At 42.5% G+C, this 18328-nt stretch overlaps 1 protein-coding gene across 4 annotated transcripts in view; it reads right to left on the bottom strand.

The window, feature by feature from the left end:
• Window positions 1-18328, bottom strand: part of LOC109908073 (E3 ubiquitin-protein ligase MIB2) — a 76180-nt gene that overhangs the window by 52236 nt on the left and 5616 nt on the right. For 2 of the 4 annotated variants that reach the window (XM_020506505.2, XM_020506506.2), the window contains exons 1-2: window positions 14931-15045; window positions 559-954 (exon numbers count right to left, since the gene is read on the bottom strand). In XM_020506505.2, coding sequence (XP_020362094.1) covers window positions 559-954; window positions 14931-14997 — 463 coding nt within the window. In that variant the 5' untranslated portion in view covers window positions 14998-15045. Of the gene's footprint in view, window positions 1-558; window positions 955-14930; window positions 15046-16046; window positions 16604-18328 lie in introns of those variants that run through there. The other 2 variants (XM_031794335.1, XM_031794334.1) reach the window with 2 other exon arrangements.

Below are 18328 nucleotides of genomic sequence, written 5' to 3'. Positions count from 1 at the left end.
ACTTACAGTTGACCGGGGCAGCTCAAGCAGGACAAAAATTTGACGAACTGACTTGTTGGAAATGTGGCATTCCATAACGCTGCTCCCGAGTGGTGCAGCGGTCTAAGGCACTGTATGTCAGTGCTTGAGGCGTCACTACAGACCCTAGTTTGATTCCAGGCTGTATCACAGCCAGCCGTGATCGAGAGTCCCATAAGGCGGCGCACAATTGGCCCAGCGTCGTCTGGGTTAGGGTTTGGCCCGGGGTAGGACGTCATTGTAAATAAGAATTTGTTCTTAACTGACTTGCCTAGTTAAATAAAGGTTAAATAAAATACAACAAAAAAATAGTGCCATGTTGAAAGTCACTGAGCTCTTCAGTAAGGCCATTCTTCTTCTGTCAATGTTTGTCTATGGCGTTTGCATGGCTGTGTGCTCAATTTTTTTACACCAGCAATGGGTGTGGCTGAAATAGCTAAATCCACTAATTTGAAGGGGTGTCCACATACATTTGTATATATAGTGTAACTTATATGCGTTTCAAAACCTGTGGTGGGGTGATCAGGGCTCAGTGCTCACCGATCTGGGCGTTGTCGTAGAGCAGCAGGTCGTAGGAGCCTTGGTAGCCTGTGCGGTAGTTGGTGCGCGTGCCACTGTCCCACTGCACCACCACCGTCTTGTCGGGTGTGGTGGTGCTGCCCTGCCGCCCGATCTCCACCACCGTGCCCACGTGGCCGTCACCGTCATCCTGGTTCCCCCACTTCCAGTCCAGGCCACGCACCACACGCATGCCTACCTCCATGCTGCCTCTGGGGCCTGCCAGGCCCGAGGGCCACGGCCTGGTGGGGTCGCCTCCGCTGCTGTTGCCGCTGCTGCTGCGCCTACGGGGCCTGTGCAGGGCAGGCCGGACCCACGCCGAGGGCAGGGTAGGCACCACAGGTGGAACCAGGGGCTCCGGGACCAGATCAGGGGTGACTGAGGGGAGAATGAGAGAAAAGAAGAAAAAATACCAAATCAGTTGGGGCGCTGTCTACTAGAGAAGGTGTGAATCATCCGAGGTGGTTTCAACAGACTTTTCCAGCGCGATGTCGCCGAAGACCCATCCGCTAGCCCCAGCCCACTAGCTTTCTGAATCGCTGAGTCTCCCGTTTTATTTCACTGTAGAGCCCCCAGCCCCGCTCAACATGCCTTAGATAGCTCTCTTGTCCCACCCCCCACACATGCAGACACCTCACCTGGCTTAACTGGTGCCTCCAGGGACACAAACTACCTCATCGTCACTCAATGCCTAGATTTACCTCCACTGTACTCACATCCTACCATATCCTTGTCTGTACATTATGCCCTGAATCTATTCTACCGCACACAGAAATCTTCTCTGTTTCTTCTCTGATCCCAACGCACTAGACGACCAGTTCTTATAGCCTTTATCCATACCCTTATCCTACTCTGGTGATGTAGAGGTTAACCCAGGCCCTGTACCCCCTAGCACTACACCCATTCCCCAGGCACTCTCATTTGTTGACTTCTGTAACGATAAAAGCCTTGGTTTGATGCATGTTAACATCAGAAGCCTCCTCCCTAAGTTTGTTTTATTCACTGCTTTAACACACTCCGCCAACCCTGATGTCCTAGCCATGTCTGAAGCCTGGCTTAGGAAGGCCAAATAAATTCTGAAATGTCCATTCCCAACTACAACATTTTCTGACAAGACAGAACTGCCAAAGGGGGCGGAGTTGCAATCTACTGCAGAGACAGCCTGAAGAGTTCTGTCATACTATCCAGGTCTGTGCCCAAACAGTTTGAGCTTCTACTTTTAAAAATCCACCTTTCCAGAAATAAGTCTCTCACTGTTGCTGCTTGTTATAGACCTCCCTCAGCCCCCAGCTGTGCCCTGGACACCATATGTGAATTGGTTGTCCCCCCCATCTATCTTCAGAGCTCGTACTGTTAGGTGACCTAAACTGGGATATGCTTAACACCCAGGCCGTCCGACAATTTGAGCCTACAAGTCAACTGGGTTAGACAATCTGCACCCTCTCTTTCTAAAAAAGTTAGCCACCAAAATAGTTTCAACTCCTATTACTAGCCTGTTCAACCTCTCAATCTCACACAAATTGTCAAGGAACCTACCAAGTACAACCCTAAATCCGTAAACATGGGCACCCTCATAGATATCATCCTGACCAAATTGCCCTCTAAATACACCTCCGCTGTCTTCAACAAGGATCTCAGTGATCACTGCCTCGTTGCCTACGTCCGTAAATGGGTCAAATGGCGACGCCTAATCACTGTCAAACGCTCCCTAAAACACTTCAGCGAGCAGGCTTTTCTAATCGACCTGGCCCGTGTATCCTGGAAAGATATTGACCTCATCCCGTCAGTAGAGGATTCCTGGTTGCTCTTTAAAAGTGATTTCAGCACCATCTTAAATAAGTATGCCCCATTTAAAAAATATAGAACTAAGAACAGATATAGCCCTTGGTTCACCCCAGACTTGACTGCCCTTGACCAGCACAAAAACATCCTGTGGCATACTACATTAGCATCGAATAGTCCCCGCGATATGCAACTTTTCAGGGAAGTCAGGAACCAATAAGTCAGTTAGGAAAGCAAAGGCTAGCTTTTTCAAATAGAAAAGCACTAATTCCAAAAGGTTTTGGGAGACTAAAGTCCATGGAGAATAAGAGCACCTCCTCCCAGCTGCCCACTGCACTGACATTAGGAAACACTGTCACCACCGATATATCTACGATAATCAAGGATTTCAATAAGCATTTTTCTACAGCTGGCCATGGTTTCCACCTGGCTACCCCTACCAAAGCAACTTGCCCAAATCCCCCCTCCCCCCACTTCTCATTCACACAAATCCCAGACAGCTGATGTTCTGAAAGAGCTGCAAAATTTGGATCCCTACAAGTCAGCTGGGTTAGACAATCTGGACCCTCTCTTTCTAAAAAATAGCCACCAAAATTGTTAGCCTGTTTAACTTCTTTCGTATCGTCCGAGATCCCCAAAGATTGAAAAGCTGCCGCGGTCATCCCCCTCTTCAAAGGGGGAGACACTCTAGACCTATATCTATCCTGCCCTGCCTTTCTAAAATCTTTGAAAGCAAAGTTAACAAACAGATCACTGACCATTTCGAATCCCACCGTACCTTCTCCACTATGCAATCTCATTTCCGAGCTGGTCATGGGTGCACCTCAGCCACGCTCAAGGTCCTAAACGATATCATAAACGCCATCGATAAAAGACAGTACTGTGCAGCTGTCTTCATCGACCTGGCCAAGGCTTTCAACCTTGTCAATCAGCGCATTCTTATCGGCAGAATCAATAACGTTGGTTTCTCAAATGACTGCCTCGCCTGGATCACTAACTAGTTCTCAGAGAGAGCTCAGTTTGTCAAATCGGAGGGCCTGTTGTCCGGACCTCTGGCAGTCTCTATGGGGCTCCACAGGGTTAAATTCTAGGGCCGACTCTTCTTTCCTCTGTATGTATCAATGATGTTGTTCTTGCTGCCCGCCCAACTAGCATCACTACTCTGGACAGTTCTGACTTAGGTATTTGTAGATACAAATTCTGGTTAGACTGTAAACGCTCCTTCCAGACTCACATTAAACATCTCCAATCCAAAATTAAATCTAGAAATCAGCTTCCTATTTCGCAACAAAGCCTCCTTCACTCATGCTGCCAAACATAACCTCGTAAAACTGACTATCCTACCTATCCTTGACTTCAGCGATGTAATTTACAAAATAGCCTCCAACACTCTACTCAGCAAATTGGATGTAGTCTATCACAGTCCCATCCGTTTTGTCACCAAAGCCCCATGAACTACCCACCACTGCGACCTGTATGCTCGTTGGCTGGTCCTCGCTACATTTTCGTCGCCAAACCCACTGGCTCCAGGTCATCTATAAGTATTTGCTAGGTAAAGCCCCGCCTTTTCTCAGCTCACTGGTCACCATTGCAACACCCACCTGTAGCACGCCCTCAGCAGGTATATTTCACTGGTCACCCCCAAAGCCAACACCTCCTTTGGCTGCCTTTCCTTCCAGTTCTCCAATGACTAATGAATTGCAAAAATCACTGAAGCTGGAGACTTATATCTCCCTCTCTAAACTTCAAGCATCAGCTGTCAGAGCAGCTTACTGATCACTGTAACTGAACACAACCCATCTGTTAATAGTACACCCAACTACCTCATCCCCATATTTTGTTTGTTTGTTGCTCTTTTGCACCCCAGTATCTCTACTTGCACATCATCCTCTGCACATCTATCACACGCTAAATTTGAATTATTTCGCCACTTTGGCTTATTTAATGCCTTACCTCCCTAATCTTACTACATTTGCACACAATGTACATATATATATATATCTCTATTGTGTTAACTGTACGTTTGTTTATCCCATGTGTAACTCTGTGTTGTTGTAGCACTGCTTTGCTTTATCTTGGCCAGGTCGCAGTTGTAAATGAGAACATGTTCTCAACTGGCCTACCTGGTAAAATAAAATATAATAAAAAAAAAAAAAAGAGCTTTCATTGTGACAAATAGTAATTGTTGCCAAGCAGCCTTTTCTGTAAATATGCTATTCACCGCCATTTCATTGCTTAATCATTTTATGATCTTGACACATTTTAAAAGAGCAGTGAGACTAAGCCCTAAAACAATGATGCTCAACACTCATCCCAGAGATACTGTGTGTTTTAGTCGATGACTGCTGAAGGACTGTCAGTGAAGCTGCAGAAAAAAAGTATTTGGTCTTATTAACCCGATTACTGAAGCTCTGATAGTTTTTTTCCCCCATCCTTCCTGGAACATTCACTGAGCACCATGCTGTGACATGGGCTAACTCAGAGAGGAGCAGCTGGACATTAGACACCACTAACATGCCCCACTGCTCTACTCTCTACCCCTGACCTGACACAGCAGCTACACACAGTCTACCACACAACAGCTATACAGGCATGCCCTCATCATGAAGCCATGGCATGTAGCATGGCTTAAAACCGAACAAACACGGGAAGGAAGTCTATATTCATGTGGACTGAGTCAGCAGAAAGGCAGGAACCTCCAAAGAGAGGTATTCCAATCAGTCAGCCAACCGGGCAGACTGCATACATGGCCTACTTTAGCCCGTCTTACATAGCATTGCTCTTCAAGGAGGAATGTCTCAGTTGACTGGTTGTTGAAACACTGACTGATATTCAACCCTCCGCATCTTCCTCGAGGACGCATGCTTAGATCCAGCAGACCGTCTACACAGCCACAACCAAAGAGGCTAAGGCACGTTAAGGGTCAATTAATTCACAAATGTTATTCAGCGATGGTTTAACTACTATTGTTGAGGAGGGGGAAGCCTACCTCGGTTGTCTCTCGGCCAACACGTTTGGCTTTGGTTGATTTCTGTTGATCATGTTGGTGGTAGCATTATTTGATGGTGGTCTGTGTCTACAGTACGTACACAAGAGGGGAGCAACTGCATAGATAGAAGCAGGCAGTCCATCCACCTGGGGCGGCAGGGTAGCCTAGTGGTTAGAGCGTTGGACTAGTAACCGGAAGGTTGCAAGTTCAAACCCCCGAGCTGACAAGGTACAAATCTGTCGTTCTGCCCCTGAACAGGCAGTTAACCCACTGTTCCTAGGCCGTCATTGAAAATAAGAATTTGTTCTTAACTGACTTGCCTAGTTAAATAAAAGGTTAAAAAAAAAAAATAGTAAAATATGTGGACGGAGCAGACTAGATCAACCTGTCTCTCTGCATCCTCCTCCTCTGCCTGGGCTGCCTTTCGTGGGCTTGTAGCCCTTATGTAACAGCCTAAAGAATTGTGTGTGCAGGTGTGTGAGAGCGAGTCTAAACAAAAGCCTGTCAGAAATGGATTGGAATCATAAACGCACTCAAATTTGATGCAATTATTCTAACCCACAGAATTCTGGACAGGTATTCCTTTAAATTGTCGCGGTTACAAACATTTATTCACCCTGAGTGACACAACCGATGCCAATGTGGACCGAACTCAGTTCATATCATTATTTTTTGTTGTCTACTTCAGTGTTAATACCAGGATAAGTATCAAGTTACGTGGTTTAGTATAGGCCTAAATCCATCTTAATCCTGCAGCAATAGGCAAAACAAAATGATTATAAATGTTTAAAAATTATATTTGTATGCTTATGTCATTTGTGTATTAAAAGGTATGTGCTTTAGCATGAAAACATATGGAGTGGGGGGATTAGACAGGGAATAAGAAGGCTGCTCATACTCTCTTTCTCCAGCCCCAAAATTACAGTTTAGGCTGCTTTCACTGGATTAAAAACTCTGGCCAGTCATCTAACTCAGTCCACAGACCCTGATGGGCACCAACTAATTACCATCGCTCCACAATTCACTGTCACAGGGTTTGTGTGCATGCAAACAGGAAGACATCAACATCCAATTCCATTATTTTCCATGACCCTCTGTTCGCATAACTCCTGTGTTCTCTCTCTCTGTGTATGGATCCACACAAATTGGACTACTTCACTGTCAGTTGTGTCCTAGTTTGGTTTAGAATAAACAAATCAGAATAGAGAAAGACAATTCAGCAAGCCTGTGTCAGTCTAAAGTAGCTTCCTGTCCTCGTCTCCTTTTGATCTACTGGAGAGGTTAAAGCAATAAGGCAGATATCCTGGCAGTTCTTTCAGATCACTTCAGCTAGGAATACAGTACAAGATAAGAAACCAGGAGAAATAGATAGTCTAGGATAATTGAAATTACTCATATGCACCCTGGATGAAGAAATAATTGGAGATTAGGGAGAGAAGATACACCCCAAAAGAGAAGGAAAAATCTCCCTCATGCACCTACAGTTGAAGTCGGAAGTTTACATATATTTAGGTTGGATTTATTAAAACTCGTTTTTCAACCACTCCACAAATGTCTTGTTAAACTATCGTTTTGGCAAGTTGGTTAGGACATCTACTTTGTGCATGACAAGTCATTTTTCCAACAATTGTTTACAGACAGATTATTTCAGTTAATCACAATTCCAGTGGGTCAGATGTTTACATACACTAAATTGACTGTGCCTTTAAACAGCTTGGAACATTCCAGAAAATGATGTCATGGCTTTAGAAGCTTCTGATAGGCTAATTGACACCATTTGTGTCAATTGGAGGTCAACCTGTGGATGTATTTCAAGGTCTTCCTTCCAACTCAGTGCCCCCACTTGACATCATGTGAAAAATCAAAAGAAATCAGGCAAGACCTCAAGAAAAAGAATTGCAGACCTCCACAAGTCTGGTTCATCCTTGGGAGCAATTTCCAAACGCCTGAAGGTACCATGTTCATCTGTACAAACAATAGTACTCAAGTATAAACACCATGGGACCACGCAGCAGTCATACCGCTCAGGAAGGAGACGTGTTCTGTCTCCTAGAAATGAACGTACTTTGGTGCAAACAACAGCAAAGGACCTTATGAAGATGCTGGAGGAAACAGGTACAAAAGTATTATATCCACAGTAAAATGAGTCCTATATCAACATAACCTGAAAGGCCGCTCAGCAAGGAAGAAGCCACTGCTCCAAAACCGTCATAAAAAGTAAGATAACGGTTTGCAACTGCACATGGGGACAAAGATCGTACTTGTGACTTTTTCCACATTGTTACGCTACAGCCTTATTTTAAAATGGATAAAAGCAATCTACATTCAATACCCCATAAATGCAAAGCAAAAACAGGCTTTTAGAAATGTTTGCGAATTTATAAATTACAAACGGAATTATCACATTTACATAAGTATTCAAACCTTTCCTCGGTACTTTGTTGAAGCACCTTTGGCAGCAATTACAGCCTTCTTGGGTATGACGTTACGGTATGACGTAAGTATGGCACCCCTGTATTTGCGGAGTTTCTCCCAACCATCTTCGCAGATCTTCTCAAGCTCTGTCAGCTTGGATTGGGAGTGTTTCCTGCACAGCTATTTTCAGGTCTCTCCAGAGATGTTTGATCGGGTTCAAGTCCGGGCTCGGGCTGGGCCACTCAAGGACATTCAGAGAAGCCACTCCTGCATTGTCTTGGCTGTGTGCTAAGGGTTGTTGTCCTGTTGGAAGGTGAACCTTCAAACCAGTCTGATCCTGACCGCTCTGTACTTTGCTCCGTTCATTTTTCCCTCAAATCTGACTAGTCTCCCAGTCCCAGCCACTGAAAAACATCCCCTCAGCACGATGCTGCCACCACCATGCTTCACTGTAGGGATGGTACAATGTTTCCTCCAGACGTGACGCTTGGCATTCAGGCCAAAAAGTTCAATCTTGGTTTCATCAGACCAGAGAAACTTGTTTCTCATGGTCTGAGAGTCTTTTAGGAGCCTTTTGGCAAACTCCAAGTGGGCTGTTGTATGCCTTTGACTGAGGAGTGGCTTCCGTCTGGCCACTCTACCATAAAGTCCTGATTGGTGGAGTGCTGCAGAGATGGTTGTCCTTCTGAAAGGTTCTCCCATCTCCACAGAGGAACTCTGGAGCTCTATCAGAGTAACCATCGGGTTTTTGGTCACCTCTCTGACCAAGGCACTTCTCCCCCGATTGCTGTTTGGCCAGGCGGCCAGCTCTAATAAGTCTTGGTGGTTCCAAACTTCTTCCATTTAAGAATGACAGAGGCCACTGTGTTCTGTGTTCTTGGGGACCTTCTTTGCTGCAGACATGTTTTGGTACCCTTCCCCAGATCTGTGCCTTGACAATCCTGTCTCGGAGCTCTATGGACAATTCCTTCAACTTCATGGCTTGGTTTTTGCACTGTCAACTGTGTGTGCCTTTCTAAATCATGTCCATCAATTGAATTTACCACAGGTGGACTTAAATCAAATTGTAGAAACGTCTTAAGGATGATCAATGGAAACAGGATGCACCTGAGCTCAATTTCGAGTCTCATAGCAAAAAGGTCTGAATACTTATGTAATTAAGGTATTATGTTCTTTTAATTTTGATCAAATTAGCAAAAATAAAACAAAATTGCTTTGTCATTAAGGGGTATTGTGTGTAGATTGACTACGAAATATTCTTTGTCAAGGATTCTAAACACTTTCCGAATGCACTGTGGGCGAGCATGAGCGCAAGCAAGCCAAAACTTAACACAGCAGTCCATATTTAGTGTGCCCAACAGGGGGTTGCGGTTGCATGTGCAGGGAGACAGAGGTGGTAGCCAGACAGGGTGCCCTCACAGTCCTCCCTGGGGTGGACTGGGTCCCAGGTAGGCCACCTGTTAGGAGCAATTTCTGCAAATCTGTGTCTGAGGGCTAAGAGAGAGGATAAGCAGCTCTGCTCCTCATAACAGATGGACTGGCCTCTGTCACACATCCGCTAAGGACCTATCTGTGAGGCCAACGTCACCACACACACCGTCGGACACAGAATTACCTTCCACGTAATACTCTCTAGGTGCTTATTGAGAAGAGAATCAGTAATACAAGTAGGCAACATCTAAATTGAAGGCCATTTTCTGATAACAATGTACAAGACACATACCCTAGTCTCCAACCCTGTATAGGTGGATGAATCCTAAACATTACTAATCAATCGCTCACTTTGGGCCTCTCCCAGAATTCTAAGCATTACATAATAGGCAAGTGCATCGGCTGAAGGCAAGTGGATAAAGTTTCAACGGTATAATAATCGATAGGGAAATATTCACATTTTCCTAAACAGAAATTAACACTTTCAGATTGTTTGCCCGTTTATAACAACGAATATCAGCCAGAAAATGCCATATCTGTCCCATATGCTATTGTGAAAATTTGATTGACTTGACTAACATTTCAACGGTATAATAATGTGAACCACTGGTAAAGGTAGGATCGAGTGCCTAAACGACCATGTTATCCTCTACCACACCAACATCTGATGACCATCTACAGTACATCTAGATGTACTAATGCACATTCTCTCTGGCTAATAATGTATTTCATCATAGGTCTATGCATACACATAGCTTGAAGTAGGTAGGCCTATATCAATAGAAATAGGCTAGGTACTTGCTTTGAAATTGCATAAACCTACAGTAGCCTATAATGTTTAATAAGGATTTTAATAAAAACTTAAATATCTACTCCAAATTAAAATTCAACGATGTGAGTGTCAGCTATGATATGACATATTGACTTTGAAAAATATATATTTTGGTTATTGAACTACAATAGGTGAAGTGGATTTACATCCAGTAACGGAATTGCGGTAAAGGATTTTTTTTTTGCATATTTGGGTATTATTCTACATATTGGCTATTATTTTAATGAGCTCTGCCTCCAAACAAGATCAAATTTGGGTTGGTCGAGACCAGACCAAATGTGAACAAATCATATGTTTCACAACTTTGGACATCAAAGTACAGCACAGTAGAGTACCAGTATAGCACAGTAGAGTTCAGTTTAACACAGTACACTAGTGTACTCATCTCCAGTGTGCACTGTACTGAACTCTACTCTTTTCTTTACTGTACTCTGTGCTATACTCTACTTGACTGTACTGTCCAAACTTGTGAACTAAACAGTGGTTTGCCACTACTATGAGTTCCCATTGTAGCCAATCAAATTGCAGATTTTGGGGGGAAATTCCATTAACGCAACGAGTTTTAATCACATAATTCATAAACAAAGATGATATCAGTGAAAACACCAACTAAATTGATAGGTATACCTTTACTTGGTACTTCTGTGAACCTTCATTATCCTCCCTCATGAGGGAGAGAAATTAGAAAATATCTTAAAGACGTGGGTTTTTGGTAACAGAATTAAGGCACAATGTTTAAATTTACAGAAGTTAGAAAAAAAAGTCTCAAATTAAATATAAAAGTGTTGATGTTAGTTGGCTGGAGTCTTTACTTCAACACTATTGTGTTTTAATGCATTTCAAATACCTTTTAAGGCTTTTTCTGGTATGTTTTCTTTCCTTCTGTTTGACCCGAAATTAAAGCCTTTGATTATTCATCATTTTTAAGATGGAAAATGGTTGAAAAATGTACATGTGCCTTCATTTCTCCAAAATAGAGACAGCTTTCATTTGATACCCAATTTGACATGCTCCTATGGACTTCACATATTGGTGCTCATGGGTCCTTTTACATGGAAATGACCTGGACAAACTTCATTTACCATTTCAGGCTCATGACTTCCCTTGTTTTTGATTTGGTGTAGCTTACCGTTCAAGACAAATATTCACCGTTTACATTGAACCAGTGACAGAAGACATATTCCAACAGGAATAAAGAAGGTACTTTCTAGAAAGTGGGACTAACACAATAGAATGTTGGATGAGGCAAATTCAACACTACAATGGGGGGTGCACAGACAGTGAAATGGTTATTCCGTCATCCAAATTTAGGCTACACATCAGGGGTACTCAAGTACTTTGAGAAAGTCCGGTCACACAAATGTCCTAGGTTGCTAAGGTCCGACTGGATATTGTCATTTGTCGGAGTAGTTACAACAACAGATGCTACTGAGCCAGATGTCTATGTGTCAGGGGAGAAGCTCCAGGTGGTATCCGATTTTAAGTACCTTGGCATCATACTTGATTCCAACCTCTCTTTTAAAAAGCATGTGAAAAAGGTAATTCAAATAACCAAATTCAACCTAGCTAATTTCCGATTTATACGAAATTGTTTGACTACAGAGGTAGCAAAACTGTACTTCAAATCTATGATACTCCCCCACTTAACATACTGCTTGACTAGTTGGGCCCAAGCTTGCTGTACAACATTAAAACCTATTCAGTCTGTCTACAAACAGGCTCTCAAAGTGCTTGATAGGAAGCCCAATAGCCATCATCATTGTCACATCATCATTGTCACAAGCACGAGCTCTTGAGTTGGGAAAATCTTGTGCAATACACCGACGCATGTCTTGTATTCAAGATCCTCAATGGCCTGGCTCCCCCTCCACTCGATATTTTTGTTAAACAGAAAACCCAGACATATGGCAGCAGATCCACAAGGTCTGCCATGAGAGGTGACTGTATAGTTCCCCTAAGGAAAAGCACCTTTAGTAAATCTGCATTCTCTGTGAGAGCTTCCCATGTCTGGAATACACTGCCTTCAGACACACATAACTGCACCACATATCACACTTTCACAAAATGCTTGAAGACATGGCTAAAGGTCAATCAGATTTGTGAACATGGTCCCTAGCTGTGTGTTGCCACTCTCCATGTTGTCTGTTGTCTGTAGCTTGTGAGGTGTGGAAACACTTTGTTGCTTTTATGAATTTTGTCTTGCTGCTTTTTGTTTTATGCTGCTCTGTCTGTATGCTACGTCTTGCTTGTCCTATGTTGCTATGTCTTGCTTGTTCTATGTTACTATTGTCTATATTGTAATTTTTTTTAATAACCTGCCCAGGGACTGCGGTTGAAAATTAGCCGGTTGGCTAAAACCGGCACTTTTACTGAAATGTTGATTAATGTGCACTGTCCCTGTAAAAATAAAAATAAACTCAAACCCCCACTTTGCAAGCCATGAGACCCCAAACTGTTATACTGTTCACACCCCTTGTTGGCAAAGAGACAATTTTTTACATTTTCAAGCTCATTTCCTGAAATTTTACACATTTTGCCATGGGGCAGAGAAAATGTTACAGCTTTAAAGCCAATTTTCTGCAATTATACCAATTTCGCCATGTCTTATGTTCATATGATACCAGGGGCCGAGACCCGACTGGAGTTCCTATGTGTATGCATGTAAGTACAGGGCATTCAGAAAGTATTCAGACCCCTTGACTTTTTCCACGTTTCGTTACATTAGCCTTATTCTAAAATGGATTACATTAAAAACATTGTCCTCATTAATCTAGACAATACCCCATAATGACAAAGCGAACAGGTTTGTAGAAACTTTTGCAAATGTACTAAAAATAAAAAAAACAAATACCTTATTCATAGAAGTATTCAGACACTTGGTTATGAGACTCGAAATTGAGCTCAGGTGCATCCTGTTTCCATTGATCATCCTTGATGTTTCTACAACTTGATTGGAGTCCACCGGTGGTAAATTCAAATGATTGGACGTGATATGGAAAGGCACACACGTCTATATAAAAGGTCCCAAGGTTGACAGTGCATGTCAGAGCAAATACCATGCCATGAGGTCAAAGGAATTGTCCCTAGAACTCAGACAGGATTGTGTCGAGGCACAGATCTGGAGAATGGTACCAAAAAATGTATGCAGCATTGAAGTCCTCAAGAACACAGTGGCCTCCATCATTCTTAAATGAAAGAAGTTTGGAACCACCAAGACTCTTCCTAGAGCTGGCCCCCCGGCCAAACTGAACGGTCCTCAACTGGCAGCTTCATTAAATAGTACCCGCAAAACACCAGTCTCAACAGTGAAGAGGCGACTCCGGGATGCTGGCCTTCTAGGCAGAGTTCCTCTGTCCAGTGTGTGTTCTTTTGCCCATCTTAATCTTTTATTGGCCAGTCTGAGATATGGCTTTTTCTTTGCAACTCTGCCTTTAAGGGCAGCATCCTGGAGTCACCTCTTGACTGTTGACGTTGAGACTATTTAATGAAGCTGCCAGTTGAGGACTTGGAGGAGTCTGTTTCTCAAACTAGACACCATAATGTACTTGTCCTCTTGCTCAGTTGTGCACCGGGGCCTCCCACTCATACTATTCTGGTTAGGGCCAGTTTGCGCTGTTCTGTGAAGGGAGTAGTACACAGCGTTGTACGATCTTCAGTTTCTCACATGAAATAGCCTTCATTTCTCAGAACAAGAATAGGCTGACACGTTTCAGAAAAAGTTCTTTGTTTCTGGCCATTTTGAGCCTGTAATCAAACCCACAAATGCTGATGCTTCAGATAGTCAACTAGTCTAAAGGCCAGTTTTATTGCTTCTTTATTCAGAACAACAGTTTTCAGCTGTGCTAACATAATTGCAAAAGGGTTTTCTGATGATCAATTAGCCTTTTAAAATGTTAAACTTGGATTAGCTAACACAACGTGCCATTGGAACACAGGACTGATGGTTCCTGATAAATGAGCCTCTGTATGCCTATGTAGATATTCCAGAATTTGATTTTTTATTAATCTGCCGTTTCCAGCTACAATACATTAACAATGTCTACACTGTATTTCTGATCTATTTGATGTTATTTTAATGGACAAAAAAAAATATTACAAAAGCAAGGACATTTCTAAGTGAAGGCAAATTTTTGAACGGTAGTGTATATATACACACATACATACAGTGTATTCGGAGAGTACTCAGATCCCTTGACTTTTTCCACATTGTTATGTTACAGCCTTATTTAAAAAATGCCAAGAGTGTGCAAAGCTATGATCAAGGCTGTCCAAGAGTGGCTACTTTGAAGAATCTGAAATATAAATATATTTTGATTTGTTTAACATGTTTTTGTTACTACATGATATCATATGTGCTATTTCATAGTTTTGATGTCTTTATTATTCTACAATGTAGAAGGTTTTTCCAAACTTTTGACTGGTACTGTTTGTAAGCAAGGTATTTCTGATTTTTTTTTTATGAATTTGCTAACAATTCTAAAACCCCGTTTTCGCTTTGTCATTATGGAGTATGGTGTGTAGATTGGCGAGGGAAATGTAATTTTCGCAAATGGCTGTAACGTAACAAAATGTGGAAGGGGACTGAATACTTCCCGAATGCACCCACCAAATTATTACTATAACTGACAGTCCAATTTCTTCCATCAGAAAGTGTTGTTACCGTATGACATTACAGATCACCTACGCAAACTTCTACAATGTCGCGTAGGAAATGAGTGTCTAATTTTCACATCAGAGAGCCTCTGAACCACTCTCAAACCACTTCACCACATAACAGACCTAAACACAAATCTCAACAGAAGCTTGAACAGTACCCAGTCCTACGGAGTATACCATTATTACTCTAAATAATGCAACGGTGAGCTACAGTAGTTTGTACACTTAAAGAGAGAGAAGTAAACTCACTTCCCATGATCTTCAGCCCATTCCTGAACATCTTGAAGAGCTCTATTCCAGAGTCACAGGACACCATGAGCAGCTTTGTGCTGTGTCAGTGCCTTGTCAATGTGACTAACTATGGACCAGTCATCCTGCTAACAGGGGAATAAATATGTTCCAGCAGTATCTCAACTATTTGTTTTGGGGTGAACTTTACTCTTTGTTTTAGGAACGAACCGTTTTTGGTCTATTTTTCAAGGACAGAACATACTGGACTCACTATCTGTGACAACAAACAATGTAAAGAAATAAAAGGTTTCTGTGAAAATATGTGGAAGGGTTGTAGCAATTGCCCTGTTTAAATCCATTCAACACTGATAAATTACAACAGTAGCTTTTAACATTTACAGTAGGTGCTTAGATCAACAAAAATGTTCAGGGGAATCAAATTACCCATGTAAAAGTATTATCATAGCTGGGCAAGACTTTTATTATGTATGATCAAATAGACTACCCCTCATGTGAGAAATTAGTCTAATTCTAAATTTCTAACAAATGTCACAGTTTTGGAACCTCAATCTCAAACAACAAACTAGAGCTCTGCAAACATGTCTTGATAACACCTTTTTGGAGGTGCCAGAATATTTTATCACTAGCCTGTTACGTAACAATTGTAGAAGGTAGTGCCTGCCTGGCCAAGCCAAGCCTATCTGCTGGCTTTACTATAGTTTCCAACTACATATTGCACAATCGTAGTAGTGTAGCCATTGTAGTATTGGTTAAATTGGTACGGTCTTGGGGCACATGGAAATATTTCACTGGTTGCCCTGGTTTACCAATAAATTAAATAAGGTCTTCATGTTTCATTTTAGAGCAAAAAAATAATGTTTCCAGGTTACTGCCATGTTACCAAAAATACACTCCCTTAATTTTTGTGAACCTTCAAATCAAAACAATTTAATAGCTATTGCAACAGTAAAAGCAATAGGCTACATGCATTACCAATGTATTACCCTAAATATGATAAGGAATAACCTTACTGTCAGAATGTGCAGATAGCATTCTCATATCACCATGAAACTAGTGAAAATTTATTTAAATATTGTAGTACTGCTACATATGTGGTTCGGTTCGTAGGTTTACCTGTTGGAATAGACGCGTGGGGCACAGTCAGCAAACCGAGAGACACAAAAACAGGGTAGGAGAGGAGGCGGCAGCCTCCGATCTGCACAAGATGGTGAGGACAGAGTTCTACAGCACCTCCTGGAACTAACTCACCTCCAGTGAGATAGATAGAGGGGGGATCCTGGGGCTAGAGCCCTATGCTGTGGTGGACAGTGAACCAGAGGTTATGTAGCCGCATGCAGGCAGCGTTACGGCAGCAGCATCCTCCCTGTATTCAGCTTCTGTGTGGGTAATCAGAGCTGGAGGGCAGACAGGCAGAGTGGAGAGGGCCTTCCTGGAGGATGCGGCCAGCGTTTAGTCCTTTGTGCGCCGTGTCAGCAGGGATTATCGGAGGAGGAGGGCAGCGGGGAAAGTGGCTGCCCAGGCAGCGCACTCAGACCTGCGCTCATGCATGCACACACGGACAGGCTTCTCTTCGGCTGCTAAATCCGTGTTCTCCCTCATCAACACACATGTGCGCGTGCGCATTTTACACACTGTGCTGCACAGCCTTCCTTTCCATGCCCCAGGGACACCTCACTCTCTTTGCTGCCAGTGAGCAGACGGGCAAAGAACAGAGAAGAGGGGGAGGGGCAGCAAGAGCAGGGGAGGAGGGAGGGGGCAATGTGTTTGGAGAGGGGTTGTGCTTTTGGGGGGAAGAAAAGGGGCCATATGGAAGGAGACTTTATGAATGAGCACCTGCCATGGTTCCAATTTTCAATCATGGACTGTGAGTAGACCTGTGTGTGTTTCAAGTTATATTAGTTTTATGTATGGGATAAACATGGTATACACCGTCCAACGAAATGCTTCCTTGTATGTTCCTTCTCGATAATGCAACAATAAGAAATAAAATATATAAATACAAGCATAAAGTAAATGGCTCAGTAGAATAAACATTTTAGCACAAGTATAATACAGGAAGGCACAATTTATAGTCCAATAATTACATTTGTTTTGGGAGGGATTGGGGGGCAAGAGCTTAAATTGTGCAATATTTAGCAATCATTAATACTGTAATAATAAATACTGTGTGTGTGTGTGTGTGTGTGTGTGTGTGTATGTATGTGTGGAGGTATAGCCAGGGAAGTGGAAGAGGAATAATGGGTGTGTGTTTGTTCTCACGCTTTGAACAGCACATGGTCATGGACAGTAATTCAATAATGTGGGCACAGCTGTGGAGGGCATGGACAAGACAGTACATTTTGCAGTCAGTCATTCTACAAACAGTCACATGAACAGGCTACTGGGTAGTTCCACTTCAAAAAGCACAAGAAAGAGGATTGACACCCAACATCTGAGATTGTTCTGAAATCGTTTATATAATTAATAACAGATGTGATTAGAATTCCTGCAACATTATTGTGTTTAAATATAAGTTGATCTCTGAGAAATTAAGCTAATTGATTGCACCCGAATTGGCCATTTTAATTTATATGATTCAGGTAATATTCAATAAATATAGTACCCAACATCTGATTTGGACCAAACGTCTTCCTACCAATGAGTAAGACACAAAGGAATCGCCCCAAGAATCCCCCCACTGACATTTCATGCCAATCCCAACCCAACAACCAGTATCAGTTCTCTATGTTTGACAACTAGTATGATGTGGTGGCTTGTAGTATTGCTTATACATACTATCTAATGTATTCCCTATTTTTTTCCCCCCTGTTGAGAAATTAAAGATTGAAAGTAGTGTGAATGTACCTGGTTTTGACTACTAAATGCAGCAGTTCCTGCTATACCACTACACTATTGTGTTTGTTAAATAGATCACAACATTTCCTTTGCAACTTTGGGTAGAAACCTAATAGATTTGGCACATTATTCAAATACATTGTGTGGTCATCCTCACAATTCAAGCCAGTCTTCCATGTAACCAATTCAATATGTCATTCTCTTACCAACCTAATGCTTCAACCCAAACTCTTCTTGAATAGTCCAACAAGTAGCTCTCTGAGCGGGCTATCCTTATGGTGCAATTCTCATATGAAGACTTTTCCTAGTCCAAAACGTTGATGGAGAAATGGGCTAGGGACTAAAATGTTGTGACAACTCTAATAGATGCCAATATCATCAACATTGTAAAACACGAGTGTGTGTTTGGGACTTTTGTCATTGAAGACCTTAACATTGAAACCATTAGAACTGCTGTAGCCTAATGTTCTGCTTGTTCACCAAGAATGGTCTAACAGTAACTAATCCAGACCTTTTTTAGGGGCCATTTCTTGAACACAGATTAAGCCTAAAGAAGGACA

This window comes from Oncorhynchus kisutch, linkage group LG17 (genome assembly GCF_002021735.2).
Source record: "Oncorhynchus kisutch isolate 150728-3 linkage group LG17, Okis_V2, whole genome shotgun sequence".
Taxonomy (NCBI): domain Eukaryota; kingdom Metazoa; phylum Chordata; class Actinopteri; order Salmoniformes; family Salmonidae; genus Oncorhynchus; species Oncorhynchus kisutch.
The sequence above is the reverse complement of the archived record's forward strand: the minus strand, read 5'-3'. Positions and strand labels throughout refer to the sequence as shown.